Source organism: Acanthaster planci, linkage group LG09, assembly GCF_054643075.1.
Source record: "Acanthaster planci isolate LZ-2023a linkage group LG09, COTS_SCS, whole genome shotgun sequence".
NCBI lineage: Eukaryota > Metazoa > Echinodermata > Asteroidea > Valvatida > Acanthasteridae > Acanthaster > Acanthaster planci.
Window position 1 is genome coordinate 20,552,470 of NC_141785.1, and position 17,853 is coordinate 20,570,322.

General features: G+C 40.7%; 1 protein-coding gene across 2 annotated transcripts in view; it reads left to right on the plus strand.

Annotated features, from left to right (window-relative positions):
* por (cytochrome p450 oxidoreductase) overlaps positions 1 to 17,853 on the plus strand; it is a 29,919-nt gene that overhangs the window by 5,723 nt on the left and 6,343 nt on the right. The window contains exons 1-13 of one of the 2 annotated variants that reach the window (XM_087141379.1): positions 2,065 to 2,207; positions 4,650 to 4,827; positions 5,199 to 5,253; positions 6,316 to 6,444; positions 7,691 to 7,840; positions 8,248 to 8,372; positions 11,625 to 11,714; positions 12,375 to 12,470; positions 13,245 to 13,361; positions 14,053 to 14,171; positions 15,353 to 15,534; positions 15,937 to 16,086; positions 16,721 to 16,988. In XM_087141379.1, the coding sequence (XP_086997505.1) occupies positions 2,189 to 2,207; positions 4,650 to 4,827; positions 5,199 to 5,253; positions 6,316 to 6,444; positions 7,691 to 7,840; positions 8,248 to 8,372; positions 11,625 to 11,714; positions 12,375 to 12,470; positions 13,245 to 13,361; positions 14,053 to 14,171; positions 15,353 to 15,534; positions 15,937 to 16,086; positions 16,721 to 16,988 (1,678 nt within the window). In that variant the 5' untranslated portion in view covers positions 2,065 to 2,188. Of the gene's footprint in view, positions 1 to 2,064; positions 2,208 to 4,649; positions 4,828 to 5,198; positions 5,254 to 6,315; positions 6,445 to 7,690; positions 7,841 to 8,247; positions 8,373 to 11,624; positions 11,715 to 12,374; positions 12,471 to 13,244; positions 13,362 to 14,052; positions 14,172 to 15,352; positions 15,535 to 15,936; positions 16,087 to 16,720; positions 16,989 to 17,853 lie in introns of those variants that run through there. The other variant, XM_087141380.1, reaches the window with a different exon arrangement.

The window sequence follows — 17,853 nt, forward strand, 5'->3', positions numbered from 1 at the left end:
ACCATATACCGGTACCAACTACGTGTAAATCAAGCTCAGGAATTTCTACGAGACATTCTTTCGTTGGTTTTAGGTCGGACTGAAATCTTGGTGGCACATGTATAACCTTTACCAGCAAGCGAGACTGTTCACCTTACACACTGTAGTGTTGTTCATTTGCACAGTGGTACCAGCATCTCTCCGATCATCCTGGACCTTACAGTATATCATCTAGTAGTTTTTGAGGTTACTTACACAAGCAGGTGTGAACAGAATGTTCTGGAGAAAACGTGAGACTGGTTGAATCTTGAATAATATTTCTTTAAAAAAAGTATGCATAACTGATGTGTTGTAGTCTGATTAACTTACTAGGAGGCTACTATTTGTTAGTGTTGCATTTAATTGGCTCCAAAACATGGGTAAGTAGGGTGTTGAAATGAACTGGCATTGATGGCTGAGTGGAAATGTACAAAGATGGAAAAATTACTGGTTGGCCCCAAAAAACCAAACACTGAATTGCAAAAATTCACTGGAATTCTGCTGGGCATGAGGAGAGTTTGACAGTATTTTTTTTTTATCATTTAAGGAAATGACATCCTCAGGTGCTACTGGTACCATAGATCTTCAATTTAATCAAATTTGAATTGTGGAACATGTACAGTGTATGGTGTAGTTCTATCCCATAGCAGTGCTACAATGGTATGTAGAAAGATGTACGGTGTAGTTCTATCCCATAGCAGTGCTGCAGTGGTCACATGTTTTTGTAGAAATATGTACGGTGTAGTTCTATCCCATAGCAGTGCTGCAGTGGTCACATGTTTTTGTAGAAATATGTACGGTGTAGTTCTATCCCATAGCAGTGCTGCAGTGGTCACATGTTTTTGTAGAAACATGTACGGTGTAGTTCTATCCCATAGCAGTGCTGCAGTGGTCATATGTTTTTGTAGAAACATGTACAGGGGAAATAACGCATGTCCCGCAGCCTTTTGCCATGAGCACTGTCCATGGCTTTTAATATTGTACCGGTACCTGCTCTAGATGTTCCTCCAGACAGTCACATTGCTCGCACATCTTCAAAATGCGTCAGTCCCTGACTAGCTGAGATATATGAACCGTACATTGTACGTAGATCGGGTCTTTGGCTTGAATTCATAGAAGTCAAGCTTCATGTTACACTTACAGGTGAACCTTTGTACACGTATGTACCAATACAGTGTGTGTATTGCACATGTGGATTCCATTTTGAGGTTTCCAGGGGATCTATTAATTAAATTACTATAATAAACAAAGCACTCGATTCTGGTTCAAATCGTCCAAATCGTCGTTTGTGTTGTAAGTTTGTCTATGTTTCATTTACCTTGGATATGCGTTCAATGTATATCACCATAATCCTTGTGTAAAGGATATACATGTACCGGTACATCTATGGAGCTATAAAATTCTACATCTAATTCAAACTTGTTAATTGAGCAGGGACACTATCCTCTCTTGTGGTTGGTTTTCCAGTTTGAAATTGCATGAAAACTTAAAGTGTGCGTCATAGGCATACATGTACATGTAGTCCACATGTTCCACATGAGAATAGCTTGCTCAGATGCTTCGTGCAAGTTGCGCAAAGTATGTACAAACACTTGTGTTGTTTTCAGCCCCCAAATTGAAAACGGGGGAGGGGACTTCAGTTTTGTTACAGGTGTAACTTTGAAGGAACAGTGGTTGTTGGTCTATTGCTCACGGTCGTGTCTTTGTAACAAAAAGTTTACTGAATTGTTGTGCGTTCAAAAGAAGATTTCTAAAATAACATGAAAACGTATACAGTTCATGTACATGTGCACTGTTCATGGATCTTTGATGGCACATCCATATGCCCATGTACATGTACATACACCTGTACATGTATATGCACTGCATGCTTGCTCATGTATACCATACATATACCATACATGTACATGTATGTATGTACAATGTACCTACATGCTTTTCCATTGACTTGAACTCGGAAAGTTCATCCCCCCCCAGTTCAAATTCCCAGAGTTCAAATTCCAGGTGTATTTAGTAAGCCATTTTAATCTGTCACAGAGGTCAGTGCTGGTCTTTTTTTCTCTTGTGTAATCCTGGGAGGGTTGCTGCACGTAGGCCGGTCCACGGAGGATTCAATCATTGTTGCTGTGTGACTGCACTATTTGCTGGACTTGCTCAGTTGTTCTTGCTTATGGAGTCCAGTTTGACAGGTAACATGGAACTCTTTGGAAGGCCTAGTCATCTGTGTCCTTGTTCCATGGTCATCGGTGGTCATTTTGGACTCAATATGTAAAGCGTTTACTGCTTCAACCTGGGGCAGATAATTAGGGATCTCCATGAGCACAAATGAAGGCAGGATGGACATGTATCAAACTGTTTCCTTGCTGGAAAGAAAACTGCATTTGCTTTCTGCAACTTCAAGTACATGTATGGTGGACGTACATGTACGTGTACATGTTCAGTAATACATGTACATGTACATGTTCAGTAATACATGTACATGTACTTGTACATGTACATGTTCAGTAATACGTGTACATGTACTTGTACATTGTATACATGTTCAAGTGTACATGTACACTGTACATGGTCATGTACATGTACAATATGTTCAGTGAACATGTAGCATGCCTCTATGTGCACATGTGGGCTACAGTACATCACTGTAGCTTTTCATGTGTTCATACATTTACAGAAGCTTTGCAACAATGGTCATAGACCAATAATGATGTCACGCACGCTGGCGCTCAGCAGTGTGTTGGGTAATGTAGGGATTGCTAACTGCTACATTTGGGAACTCCTTTGGCGTCCTTAATTTCCCTTTGAAAAGCAAGTGAAGAACATCAAGATAGAGATATGAGATAATGATATTTTGAGCACCCTTGGATATGCATATTGCCTCAGGTGCTAGTATTTTGTATTACATATTGTTATTTAAATCACTTCTGGTAATGTCACCGAGGATTCCTCAAAAGCGCCCTAGGCACTGTAGCTCGCAAGCCTGAAGAATCCTGTAGAGAGAAGACAGTGAGAAGCAGTTACAGTTTTAGCGACGGGAGGAAAACCCCAGAGGGAATATCCTAGGTCAAACCCGCAGGGACTGAAAACCCAGTCCACATGTGACCCAAGCCAAGATTCAAACCTTGGCCGCAGAGGTGGAAGACAAGGTCAGAACCACTATGCCGACCCGACTCTTTCAATGCTATGGATCCCTGGGCTTTTTAAAACATCCCACATCACATTAGTCATTCAAGTAGCAGAGTCATACTTTACCTGTACATGTATTTGTAGACTGAAAATTACATGTCACTAAGATTTTAACAGATTTTGTATAGAGTGTTAGAAAGTGATTTCGCATATTTCATTATTTGTTAATATAAATTTCAGATGAATTTTCTGACTCTGCAAAAAAGTGTCAGTTAAGTATCATGTGGCCTGCAAAGATCACAATTTTGTAATGTTTTATGTTTACAGAAAAAGTTACATTTTGGTAATCACAGTAATTGACGTCTTCCACGATTCACACAGCTCAAGGCTCCTTATTTATGATTTGTCCAGCAAATAAGAAGGTTAAACATGGAAATATTTTTCTGAAGTGACCGTATGTGAACACAGTGTATGGACATGCCGTGCGTACACATAATGTACAGTATGTGTACCCTTTACCAAATGTTCTGCTAGAGAGTTAAAGTACATGAACATGTGCGGTGTATGTGAGTCCCATGTATTCCATTGTATAGTATCTGGTGCTAAGCGCTGGGTGCATTCATGCATGTTGGTCAAAAATGCTTCAGCTTCGTAAGGACATGCACCTCTGGTACATGTACTTCAAAGGTTGTTACTGTATACAGTGGTACATGTATATGCTTTATTGCATCAAAGGAGTTCACAGTGTGTACTTGTATGTACCGATGTGTTGAATGTGGACAAAGGCTTCGAAGTACATGTATGCAGTGACTAAATGAGATTGAGGGAAATACCGGCAGTAAAATATCCAAACTGTTTCAGAGAAGAACATACAAATTTCCTTGAGACACGGGGTAAGGAACTATTTTAATTTTTTGTCCCATTCATGTGTTCTTCAGTCTGTGGAAATATCATAGTCAAGCTGTACGTTGTGTACTCGCAATGTTGCAGTACATGTATGGTGGTTTAGGATGGGAAATGCAAAATTGTCTCCAGTATTAGCCCAGGTACATTTTCCTTCTTTTTTTCTGACGAAAAGGGAATTTCACACCCTCCCAATAGTCCTTCAACCCACTCTAGGTATTGCCTTGTCTATCTCCCACTGTTCTCTCCAAAAAAAAAAGATATTTTAAGGAGAAGGGAATTGAGTGAATTGTACAAAGTCCCTGAGATTTGCAAGTTGTTTCAATTTTGACAATTTTTCCCATTCTTTCCTCCTCCAACATTCCGAGTCTGTTAAAAAAGGTTAAACTGGTAAGATATACATACATAAATGTATACGTGTATTTAATTTTGATGTATGGATGAGCATGTTTGTAATGGCACTGCAGAATATGTGCAAGTTAAAGTATTACATGTAGGTACTAACTATTGAAACTGCACAGTTAATTGCATTTTGGTGTTTAATTGTTAATTGGGAATCCTCGTTTTCTGATGAAAAGGACCTGCTTTGTCTTGCCATGTAGGTAGAATGGCGACTCCGGAGATGACGGAAGCGGCCAGCAAGGTTGTAGCTGAGCCTATGTTTGGTGTGCTGGACATCCTTCTGATGAGTGTCAGTCTAGGCATTGGAGTCTACTGGTTCTTCTTCCGAGGGAAGAAACCTGCTGAGCAACCTACTGTGGTCAAGAAGCTGTCAGTTGCGTAAGTTGATCAGCCCATTTCATCTCTGTATCCCAGAGGCCAGTGACACATACTGCAGTCGGATAGCTTGACAGAGTTAAAGACAGGAAGTTGATCCTTTAAGTGTACTGTATTGATCAGGTACAGTTAAGTATCACTGAATGCAAGCCAAATGCTTCAAGTATTTGCAACAGTTGGACAGCAGTGAGCACATTTCTTTTAACTAGTGTACATGTACATGTATGCCATAGCAAACTGTTTTGCAGGACTCATTTTGTGTTGCCAAGGGAAAAAATTCTCAAGTTAATGCGTCGGCATGTTGCTCACTGTGACAGAGTTAAGTAGTTGAAGTGTAGATGAAAAAAGAACTGCTTTTTCTTCTGCATTTACAGGCCAACATTAACAAGAAGCAGTAATATGGGGTTCATTGCTAAAATGAAGTCATCGGTGAGTTCCCTTAGTTTCCTTACTCCCTCCGCATCCATTTATTACCTCGCACCTGAAAATATATCTAACGGAAGTACAGAGGGTGTAAGTGTAATGTACCCATCACTAGATTTGTTCCTGTGGCTTTATGGTATTACGGTACAGTAGGCGGCCCATCTGTACGTGTACATGTATATTTGTACTTTGTGTTTTATTTTGTTCTGTATGCTTTCCTGAATAGAACCTCATCTCTCAAATTAGCTACACTGCGCCCTTTTGTGGGTATTTTTGGTTCTGTGACCTGAGCTTTTTGTGATTAAGTCGTTCAACTTTGTTCACTCGGACACATGCTTCTAAAGCTGCACACACATCACACATTAAAACCCCTAACCTGATTTAAATGGCAATAGATGGGATATTTTCACATCCCGTCATAACAAAATATGATGCGTTTATATATTTTCAGCATGTGCATTGTGCCTACGAAAAGTACAGTCTACGAAAGATTTGTTTCAATCATGCCATGACTTGTTGCTGTTCATGCTGGGAGGGACTATATGAACATTTCTCTTTTATGATAATTTTCAACAATAGCAGAAGAACAGAAAGAAATCTACTGAAATGTTGACATATGCATGTTTTGTAACTTTGTTTTCTACAGACATTGAACAGCAGACTTTGCTCCTAGTTCTAAAATATTTTGATGCAGCATTTGTAGTCTAAAATGGCAAAAATAAACTCCTACTTTTGAGAAAAAGGAAGACGTGAAGACAATTTCTTGTATATTAGTGTGTGATGTGTATCACTGGTTATAGTTTGCGTTCTGGTGCCTCTTGAAACATTTTCATCCCTGTGTGGATTTCTTTAAAGCAAGAGTCTTTCCAAAAAGACAAATTGCTCGTGCTTCCATTTGGCCTGATGCTTTATATTTTAACATTTCCCACCTCTTCACGAGGCACCTGCCCACCCCTCGGATTGGATCAAGCCATGCTCACTTTAAAAATAGTTTAAATCATTTCAAATGGCTACATAGAAGTTAATCTTTTTGACCACTTTCTTATTAATTTTTCCCCCCACTTGCAGGGTAAAAACGTGGTTGTATTTTATGGATCTCAGACGGGCACTGCGGAGGAGTTTGCGACGCGGTTAGCCAAGGATTCCCAGCGGTTTGGATTGAAGGGAATGATAGCGGACCCAGAGGAATGTGAAATGGTGAGGTTTATTGGTTCAGTCTTGACCGTCTTCCAATTTGTTTCATTTGGTGTGTTATCTAATGAATGTGGTACCTTACAGCTGAACATAGACTGTTGTTTATCTTGCAAGAATTTATTCTTTGGTAGTTTGGAAACTTAAGGCCAAGATCTGACTGTTTTGAAGGGAGATGGATCTCTTCTCTCCCCGAGTGACATAAGGCAATTTCAATGAGTTCATCATTTATGTCTGTTCATACATGTACATATATAATTTATTGGTTCACATCGTACCAGTACATGTGCACAGTCTGTGAATTTGTAATTTACGAAGTATTAACATTTCTAATGCTTATTTGATTTCCTGATTCCATCCCACACAATGTATTTTCATGTTACTTTCCCCAATTCCTGTTTTTATTGTGACAAGCAAGTTGTTTCATAAAAATCTGTGCACCGTTATAAGTGGAGGCGGATGCCAAGTTAATGGCTCATGATTGTAATTTTTTAGGTTTTGAGTTTGCCGATGCTAAAAAATGACAGTCATATACTGGTATAAATCAGACTAGGATTCTTCAGTGAGTGTACGGGTTGATCTCTTCTAATTTGCACAGGATGAGAAAGGCTCAATGTCCCTCCATTCACTTCTAGTAACGTTACCAACAGGCTGGTGTGCATATTGTCTTAATAACTCTTTCTTAATTTAGCTTTGGTTGATCCGTTGACCCCCAAATCCCCAACGACAACCCTTAGGGCTCTGATAATCCAGCAGGTTTTGGACAAAGTGCAGTGAGCTACATGTACATACGTTTACTGCAGCTTATCAGTCATTCTGTCAATGGGTCTGGTCATGGTTGAGGGGGCATCGAGGGTTACATGTCCATGTTGATGCACATGCACACATACATACATGTACATGTACATGTACCGGTACGTGTACGGTAGCTGTGGTTGGTTTCACTAAAAACATCAGTACTGTATACATGTACGCTGTTCCTGCCTGAAAAACTTGGCCTGTTTTTATTAGCACTCTGGGATTTACAGAGTGCTAAGAAAAGGCTATAAAGGCCATATTGATGTAAAAATGGTTGTTGGGCCTTCACCAATCCTACCAGTAACATTGATTACGATGGCGTCGCACTTCTTGTTGGGCAGTCACATTGAACATGTAATTCAAAAATGGTCTTCAGAAACAAAAGCATGTGTGACTGCAAACATCTCTGATCGCTTACAGTTTGTTTGTCCATCTTGAAACTCACTGTCTACAGGAGGACCTGTCTCAGTTATCAGAAATCGAGAACTCCTTGGCTATCTTCTGTATGGCCACGTATGGCGAGGGTGACCCAACAGATAATGCACAAGAGTTCTATGACTGGCTACAAGAAGGATCTGTTGGGCTCGCTGGCCTCAGATATGCTGTGAGTTGACCACATTATGACATTATCGATTTCTTATTAATTTCTTGTGACAGTTTTTTAATCAGAGCCAAATTACATATGCATGTTATATAGAATATACATGCTCACTGAAGCTGGGTGGAAAGCATACATGTACGTGTTTTTTGGTATTGTAATGAAATTACCCCAACACTGGATTATTGCAAATCTTGAATTTTCTGAAAAGATGATTCAAGTTTAGTGTGGAAGTGTTTCAGAAATTCTGGAAAGAAAGCAGAACGTTTCCTAGTTACTTTTTCAAATCTGATTTTTCAGTTCATAAAAGTACTCAATGGACTGAAGTAATCCTTGTTCTCTTTGCTCAGAGTTTCAGCATCCGGGGTGTTTATCACTACATGTTGTGGTTTTGATTTTGTGCATTCCCACAGGTCTTTGGTTTAGGGAACAAGACTTATGAACACTACAATGCCATGGGCATCTATGTGGACAAACGTTTGGATGAACTAGGGGCAGAGAGAATCTATGATCTGGGCTTGGGAGATGATGACGGAAAGTGAGTAGTCAAACTGCCGTCCTTGTGGTTGACACATTCTTGTCTGTTCCTGCACAAACGACGTACTGGTAGGAAAATCTGGTTTGTTGTCAAATTTACCATGTACCAGCAACTTCAACCCCTCCCCCGCATGTCTGTCTACGCACACTGCTTGTTGAAATCCACTGTTGATTATGCCAAATTTAAATTCCTGTTCGTTGAAATCCGTTCTGAGTAGTCACTTCAATATGTTAAGCTTGAACTTTTACAGATCTTGATGACAAATACATTTACATGTACACAAACCTGTTTGTGTAGTTTGTAAAAGACGTTCAATTCAAAACATTGTTTTAATCCTCAAAAAGGCAAAACAAATGAAGCAAATATCATTTGTTTAAAAGTGTTCTAGCCACCGGTATGAACCAGAAATTCCTTCTGTTAGTTTTACATGGAGGGCATCTTAGACGGCGCCCCAGTGAAAGATATTCGAACAGGATTTTCAACACGTGATCAGTTTCACTGTGTAGGATCGATTTACATGTAGCTCTTCTAATTACTTCTTCGCAAAACGAACTAAGGTTTCTTTGGGCTGTGTGATTATTTTGGAGCCCAGGTTAACCACTTACTGACGGGTGGTTTGAAAAATGCAGTGCACACAAACGGGACATTTCCAAGATTTTCAGTTTTCAAAATTCTCCAAAAATTCATCATTTCAATTAATGGACGTTTACACCCACACAAATAACTGTCTGGTGACAACTCTAATCTGACAGAAAATCTATTGACGCCCGAGTATTTCAGCCAGGCCTGCAGCCTTGTACAAAGAGCCCAGATGGTGCGGTGTTATGTGACTTTTGTTTACGAACCTGGCACAGTGCGCTGGTGACCTCTTTTCAATAGGGGCCAGATTAGCGTGCAGCGGTACTGTGTGGCTCATCACTGCCGTGGTGGAACGCTTTTGTCCCCGGTGGTCATCCGCTTGCTATAAATCCCCCAAACTGTAGTATACTGTTTCAAAACAAGGCTGGCCTATCTCCACTTTAGACCTTTTTCCCAGTAATGTCACGATGGTGCTGGACCTACATGTGTGATGTGTTGTGATGGTAATGAATGCACAGTGTTGTGATGGCAATCTACATGTACCTGTTCAAGATAAACTTGTCAAGCATGTAGTGTTCGCCCGTGTGCTTGCACGTGGTTGAAGCTGCCCGTAGGAATATATGCGATCACCGTGGCCAAGGTGGTCCACACGTGGGTGAAAAAGGTCTATTGAGAGTGAAAAATTGTTGGTAATGCCCAGCAGCCTAGTCTTTTGTTCCGAGTATGGTCTTTTGTTACAGGGCCCAGTTCGTTTTGTCTGATTTCGGACTCCCTGGCCACACGTATAAAGTATACCGGTACGTGTCCGGTACCGGAAACCCCAGCGGCAAGTGCTTAACAATCTGTTGCAAATTGTTCTTGTTCTTACCACTTAGGTTAAAATTCCTGGAAATGATTGAAAAACACAATACACTTTCAATGAATGACCGATAAAACAGACTCAGAATGGTTTTGTCAACAGGAAAGGTCTTCAATTTACATAAAAAAATTACAAGCGCTGTTGGCATTTCATAACAATTGCGCATCTGTTTCATCCTATCTTAGCTTGTCATCAAATGTGGTTCCAAGGTATTTACAGTGGGATACAATTTCAACTTCCTGGTCATGAATGACAGTTTTCGAGTCGCCTTCACTTTTTCCCTAAAATTGGCAATGAGTTCCTTGGTTTCGAGTACATTCAGTCTCAGATATGAATCATCACACCAGTCAACAAATTCTTGAAGAGCATTTTCTTGACTGTTATCTGACCCAGAAAGGAGGGAAGTCAAAGCATTATCATCAGCAAATTTGACCAACAATCTATCGTCATGGCTACTTCTACAGTTGTCAGTGTGTATATATATATATCTATAGGTCTTTGACTTTCATTATCTTTCTTTAGAGTGACATGTATGTTCATACAAAACAGACCTTGCAGTTCGTGCAACTGTACATGTAAGCCAGCCGTTGGATGTTCAGTTACCAGATTTTCTTTGGAACAGGGTTTAGCATATAGATAATGTTCAGGACCCTAGAATGACAATCCCAAAAGTTACTGGTACCTGCAATGAGCTCTTGCTATCTGGTTGATAGAGGATTTTTTTTCCGTTCTCCGATGTGCTTGGTTTTAGAAATGAATGTCAAAGCCCAATCTAGAGTTGTCCTGCATTACATTCAGGTTTTTCCAAAAGTATAGCTTACACATGTAGTCTTAATGCAGGGGTAGTGTTGTTTAGCTTCTCTCAGATAAAGAGCAGGTGATGTACAATCTGAATGTTATCAGTAACACGAACAGTTGGAGTTGCCTGAGGACGAATGTGCCAAGGGCAAAGCAAATAGCAGGGATCTCAACTCTTCCACCTGAGCATTGTGCAAATCGAGGGCAAAGGTTGTTTTCAAAACAGGAATGGAGCATGGTGAACCTGGAGTAAAAAGGTCTGTGAACTTGGGTCGATAACAAACATTGTGCTGCATGCATTGGCAAACCTTAGACTGAGATCCCAAAGAGTCTCGGAAAAATCTGGAAAACTAGTGCAAACAATTTAATCTGTGTACGCTCACTTGACTGTCTTGATGTGTGGAGACATTTTCATTAAACCTGTTGATAAACATATAGTTGGGTGACAGTCCTGTCTGCTTAAAAATACCACAGATGGGAATGAACATGTTAAGTCATTTTGAAGTCCTTTAAAAGTTTCACCTATGCAAGTGAGTGACTTACTGAAGGGAGTTGTAACCCCCCAAATTTGTTAAGCAAATAAAAAGAAATTATGCTTAGCAGGAGCTACATGTAGGTATTAGCTAAGATCTCACCCAGTGTGCAGTGTTTGTGATAACTGGTAGCCCTTAGATAATGTTTTGCTAAGCAATAATTTTGGTAAGAGCAGCTTTGTAAGATTATTGCAGCACTATGTGGAAAACATAGAAATATCTGATGAACATGACATTTGAACTTGTCATAACTCTCTAAAATGGCATGCATTTGTTTTAAGTAGTGACGTACATACATGTGAAGTTGTACTTGTCCACCTTTATAATAACAAGACAATATTTCATGTCTCGGTGGTTTTAGACACAGAGGGACAGGGAAAAGGCCAGTGTCAATTTTTGCAAGATGAAATTGTAAGTTTGTCTGAAGATGAAAATACAAGTTCGTTTGATGTGAAAAAAATGATTGTTTACTTTTGCTTGCAGTATGGAAGAAGATTTTGTGACATGGAGAGAGCAGTTTTGGCCAGCTGTCTGTCAGCGATTTGGTGTTCAAGCTACTGGAGATGAAACAAGGTATACATGTAGCTCCTGTGAACCATTCTTTGCTGAGCTTATAAACTTGAAACCTTAAAGACTCTCTCATAAGCTAAAACACCAACGTTGGCACACATTTTGGCTTAATCAATACACAAGTAAAACATTCCCCCAGATGTATGGCAATTTGGGGGTTTGTTTTCATGTCAATATTTTTAATTTTTGGAATTAATCTAAAACCTTTCAAATCCAGTGGACTTTATTGGAGGATTTTACACAGTACAGGATCAAGGAAGATAGAGCCAGGCTATTTTATTTGGGATTAAATTTGGTTTGATCAACCTTGATAATTGACTGGTACAATGCTAAATGTGTCATTCTATCCTAAGATTGTGTAATCATAATTTATGGCATCCTCTGGGTGAGGGTCACATAACACGGAAAGTGGCAATAGTTCTTTTAACAGAGGCTGTTTAGAAGCTTTCAAGAGTTCCTACTGAAAAACATGAAAGGATTTCAACAGAGTTCATAAGGCTGAGTGAAAAGGAGGAAGTGTTGCATTGTGTTATGTTCTTGTGTAGTTTTTCTTTTCAAATTCATATGAATACTGCTGACCTGTGCTGTTTAGTTTGAGATATGTGACATTTGAAACTTATACAGATTTTTCAATAACCCATTTGTTTTATTTCATTTATAAAGTATCCGTACATACGCTCTCAAAATTGAGGATTTCTTACCAGAGAAGGTATTCACCGGTGAAGTTGCCAGGCTGGGATCCTTCAAAACACAGAAACGGTGAGATGGTCCTTCCTGCTACTTTGTCTGGACTCAAGTTCTCTGGGTGAAAGTGTCCCAGTGGTGTGTTATTTTAGGTGGCACGTAACAGAAATATGCTTGTGCCACTGGATTTATGTCTATATTAGAATTATTTCCACATGATAAGTGTTGTTCTTTGTAGAAAAGTTGATAAAGCTAGCGGTACAAAAAAGGAGAAATTAATGAATGTACCTGGTCCAAAAATGTTTTGGTTAATACTTATATGTAACTCCATGGGTTGTTTTCTCACACAATAGAATTTGGAAAAAAGACCAATGTGAAATATTCTTCAAGAGTTGTTCAGTCTTTGATAAATTGTCAATTGGTCACATGACTAGAATAGACCAATGATGACCGGTGATGTCAGAATTCCGTCCCTTCTTGTGTGCATTCTGGAGTACATTAAAAAATACGTACGTAACTTGGGAAAAATATATTGGAGATGGCATACAATTTCTTTTTTTTTCAGTTGAGATCTGATGCTATCTAAAAGAAGATCTATTAGGAGCAGAAACTACGGATTTTGAGCTTTGATGTCAAAATAATTGTCCTGTGCAAGATGTATTGTGCACAAGGTTGTCCTATCAGTCAAAGTCTATGATATATCGATGTACTATAGACAGAGAAGAGGAAAGAGGTTTGGACTGACACAGACTTTCATCATAGCAGGAGGGTGTTTAAAGATTAGAAAGCATGTCCCAGTTGGTTGTTTTGGTGAATCATTCTAACTTGATGATTGTTTTTGATTTCCAGGCCGTTTGATTCCAAGAACCCCTTCCTTGCACCAGTCAGAGTCAACCGCGAGCTGCATAAGGGAGGAGAGAGGTCTTGTATGCACATCGAGTTTGACATCACTGACTCTAAGATCAGGTGAGAAAGGATGGAGCTGGAATCTTTGGTATGATTTGATTGAGTCTGTCATTGATGCCGTAGTGATCAGTCATTTGTCGTTGATTTCATTTTTAATTGTATCCACTAGTAATTAATTATGTAAATGTATTAACCACTACCTGCCGGGCGACCCGTTTTTGAGTACATAGGCTTTATATGCCGAGCTGGGGAGCCCGGAACTGGGACAAAAGAGTTGGGCCCTATTGAAAAGAGGTCAGAAGTGCACTGGGCCGGTTTCGGGAGCATAAGAATCTTACGTAACACCATACAATCTGGGCTCTTTTTCCAAGGCTGCAGGCGCGGCTGAAATATTCAGGAGTCAATGAATTTTAAATGTCAGCTTTAGAGTAGTGCCCAAAGAGTCCTTCATTTTGGTATAAATGGCCATTAAATGAAATGATGAATTTTTGAAGAATTTTGAAAATGGAAAATCTTGAAAATGACTTGTCTTGCAAGAAAAAACCACCCGGCAGCAAGTGGTTAAATCGATATCATTGATTTTAAAATTCCAAGATGAGAATTGATTAAATAAATCAGTAGGAAGAAGAAAAATTTAAAATTCTGTTGTTGTCGACATAAAAAAATGAGCTTCCCAGATAATTGTCACATTTTGATTTCTGCCCGATAATAAACATCAGATCTGAATGCAATGTCCTTTTCTCATTTCCAGATATGAAGCAGGTGACCACGTGGCGGTATTCCCAATTAATGACCCGGTGTTGGTTGACAGGATAGCCCAGCTCCTCGGAGCTGACATGGACGTTGTCATTAGCCTGGATAATATGGACGGTAAATGTATTCAACATTTCCTGCGTTCCTGGTTTGATATTGCCACCGATCTCCAAGTCTGGGTAGTGTACTAGCTGTTCTGGGCTTTACAGATGAGTGAAGCCACGCATCGGCTCCTGATCTTTTCATTGAAATATGTGGAGGGAACCAGTCACAACCTCTCCTATCATTGAGAACACAATCGTGTTCATGGAGTGGCAGTATGGACTTACTTCTAACTGCCAATCATCTATCCAGAATATGTTAAATGGAGATTAGCACTTTACATTAACCACTTCGTGCCGGGGCATTTTTCAACGTTGATGATGCTGGGCCGGCACTACTATCTTTTTTCCGTTTTCAAAATCCTTCAACAATTCATCATTCCATTTAACAGTCGTTTATAGCCGCACAAAATAATCTTCAGGCACTACTCTTAGTTGACAGGTGACGTTCATTGACGCCCAAGTATTTCAGCCAGGCCTGCAGCCTTGTAAACAGAGCCCAGATTGTGCAGTGTTGTATAACTGTCTTTTGTTCACAAACCAGGCTCAGTGCACTGCTGACCTCTTTTCAATAGGGGCCAGATTAGCGTGCAGCGGTGCTGTGTGGCTCATCGCTGCGGTGGTGAAGCGCTTTTGTCCCCGGTGGTAATCCGCTTGCTCTCAATGCCCCAAACCCTGGTATGCGGTTTCAAAACAAGGCTGGATTATCACCACTTTTGAGAGTGAAAAATTCTGGTAATGCCCAGCAGCCAGATCTTTTGTTCAGAGTACGGTCTTTTGTTACAGGGCCCTGTTTCCTTTGTCCGAGTTCGGAGACCCCGGCCACACATATAAACCGTACGGCTCCGATTTTGGAGTCCCCGGCAGGTAGTGGTTATTACTTTAAACTCAATGGTTTCATTTATTACTCCATTCAGTGGGAAAGAGTAATAGTATTCTGTAACCATGGTAACATCTCAAGATCAGTGCAAAATTGTCTATACCTTCATAGGTACCCATTTATACTCGTAGATGGAGAGGGGCAAATACAGTAAAGTGTCTTGCCAAGGAACACAAGGCACATGTTCCATAAGGGGTTTTAACCCACACACTAGATGGATGTGGATGTGGCACTTTTTGAAGGCTACACCCATCACTGCCGGCCCCAGCCTTACTAATATAATTTGTTTCTGTTTGGCCTGGTACCCTGTATCACAGAGGAAGCCAGCAAGAAGCACCCATTCCCTTGTCCCTGTTCGTACCGTACTGCGTTCTCCCACTACTTGGACATCACTTCACCTCCTCGTACCAACGTCTTGAAGGACATCGCTGAGTATGCCTCAGATCCCAAAGAGAAGGAGTTCCTGCTTTTGTTGTCATCCGCTACACCAGAGGGCAAGGTAACAAAATTCCTGAATTTGGGAGGGAGCCTCAAGGAAATCGTTGCAGGTGTATCTCTTGTAGAACTGAAGTTAGGTAGTCCTGGTTTCTAGGTCTTCTAGGTTGCTACCAAAGACTATGAGCTTTGAAGCTTTTCATGGTGAAGTTGGCAAGCTACTTCATCATTGGACCCTCTGCAGTCTCGTGATGACGGACTGAGCATACTGTGTGAAACATTGAGTACCCTCCGGTTCTTTTCAGAACCACACATACTCATAAGATAGATCCTTGCATGGTGCTACCGTAAACCGCTTTACCTAACTTACCAGAGTTTCTGTTGCCGAGAGATTAAAGGTTATATAAATCACAGTTGGAGAAAGGTTACAACAAAGTTATGGATGATTTCTGTTTTGTCTTTGTAGAGAGAGTACAGTGAGTGGGTGATCCATGACCATCGTAGCATCGTTGCTATCCTGGAAGATCTTCCTTCTCTCAAACCTCCTTTGGATCATCTGTGTGAGCTGTTACCTCGCCTCCATGCTCGTTATTACTCCATTTCATCCTCACCAAAGGTAACAAATATCTCCCCCCCCCCGGATGGTCGGTTGCAGGAGTGGAAAATAATATCCCAATCTAGTAAAATGAGTCCCAAGCCACTTGAGAGTTTGAGTACTTTAAAATACCCTTGCACCAGTGTAAATTGATAGGAACCTTCAACAAGGTCCCTCTTCATCAGGATGTCAAACTGAGTAATACATCAAAGCAAAGACCTGGGTTTGCATTCCTAATGCAAACTGAAACAAAATTACTGACAAAGTGGTGTTAACCACTTCGTGCCAGGCCCATTTATCCATCTTGATTCTGCTGGGCCGGGTGACTTTTTGTTTTTTTCTGTTTTCAAAATTCTGTAAAAATTCATAACTTCATTCACTGGACATTTACAACAATGAATCAGTAAAGAAAAGAAAAATAAGTCCAGCGGTGCTTACAAAAATGCAGGACTTTTTTGTGTAAAGCAGTGAAACACTGAAACTTTTTTCCTGAGATGACATCACAGTTTTGCTCATGAATATGGAACTCTTATTAGCAAATAGATGGCAGTTAACCCTTTGAGTAGCAATCAGTGAAAGGGAACTTACATGTGTAACTGTGGAGTTTTTGTATAAGTTTTATGTAATGTGTTCTTTGTCCTTTCACCTTCCATAGCTACACCCGAATAGCATCCATATCACGGCTGTGCTGACTCGTTACACCACCCGTGTGGGTCGACTGGTCAATGGTGTAGCCACCTCTTGGCTAAAGGGAAAAGTTCCCAATGGACCCCAGCACATCCCGACAGTGCCCATCTATGTCCGCAAGTCACAGTTCCGCCTGCCCTTCAAGCCATCTACGCCTGTAATCATGGTGGGACCTGGCACAGGATTAGCTCCTTTCAGGGGCTTTATTCAGGAGAGATACCACTCCAAGGAAGACGGTAGGGATGTGGGCAGGGGGCAAGGGGTGGGGCATGGGTGAGGCATGGTACAGTAGTGGGATTTGGTCTCTTCCGGGGTTTCATTCAGTAGAAATACCACTCGAAGGACGATGGTAGGGATGTGGGCAAGGCAAGGGGCAGGGCATGGGTGGGGCTTGGTGGCGCATTACTGGGATTGGCTCCCCTCAGGGGCTTCATTCAGGAGAGATACTACTCCAAGGAGGAGGGTGGGGATGCGGGCAGGGGGCTAGCGGTGGGGCATGGTACAGTAGTGGGATTGGCTCCCCTCAGGGGCTTCATTCAGTAGAGATACTACTCCAAGGAGGAGGGTGGGGATGCGGGCAGGGGGCTAGCGGTGGGGCATGGATGGGATAGGATGGCATTGAGAGTAAAGAAGCGTAGACCTAAAGCTGATCTTAGTTTTGAACACATTGATCACCAGGACACATTCTAAACCTGTCTGTATATGAATTTTGTTCCTACAGCAATCATTCCATTATTGCTACTTGGCATCATCATCAGTGATTTGTATATCAAACATGGAATCTGTAATTCATCTCTCAAACTAAACTTATCCTGTCCATTTCCACTGAGCTTTTGTAAACAATGTTTATGAGAGTATATAACCTATATAAAAACACAGTTCTTAGTTTTATGATTGTGGAAACATTAGTGAACTTTCCCATTTGTGTAAGAAAGATGATGCCTGATGGATGATGCTCTGTGATGCCAAATGTTCGGTTTTCTGCCTGAACAAACTTGATACCAGAGACACAAATTCCAGCTTGCTGGACAGTCTGTGGTACTAATTTGTACTAATGAAATACTGTAATTGTTGTAAATTCAGTAGTCTAGGCTAAATGTT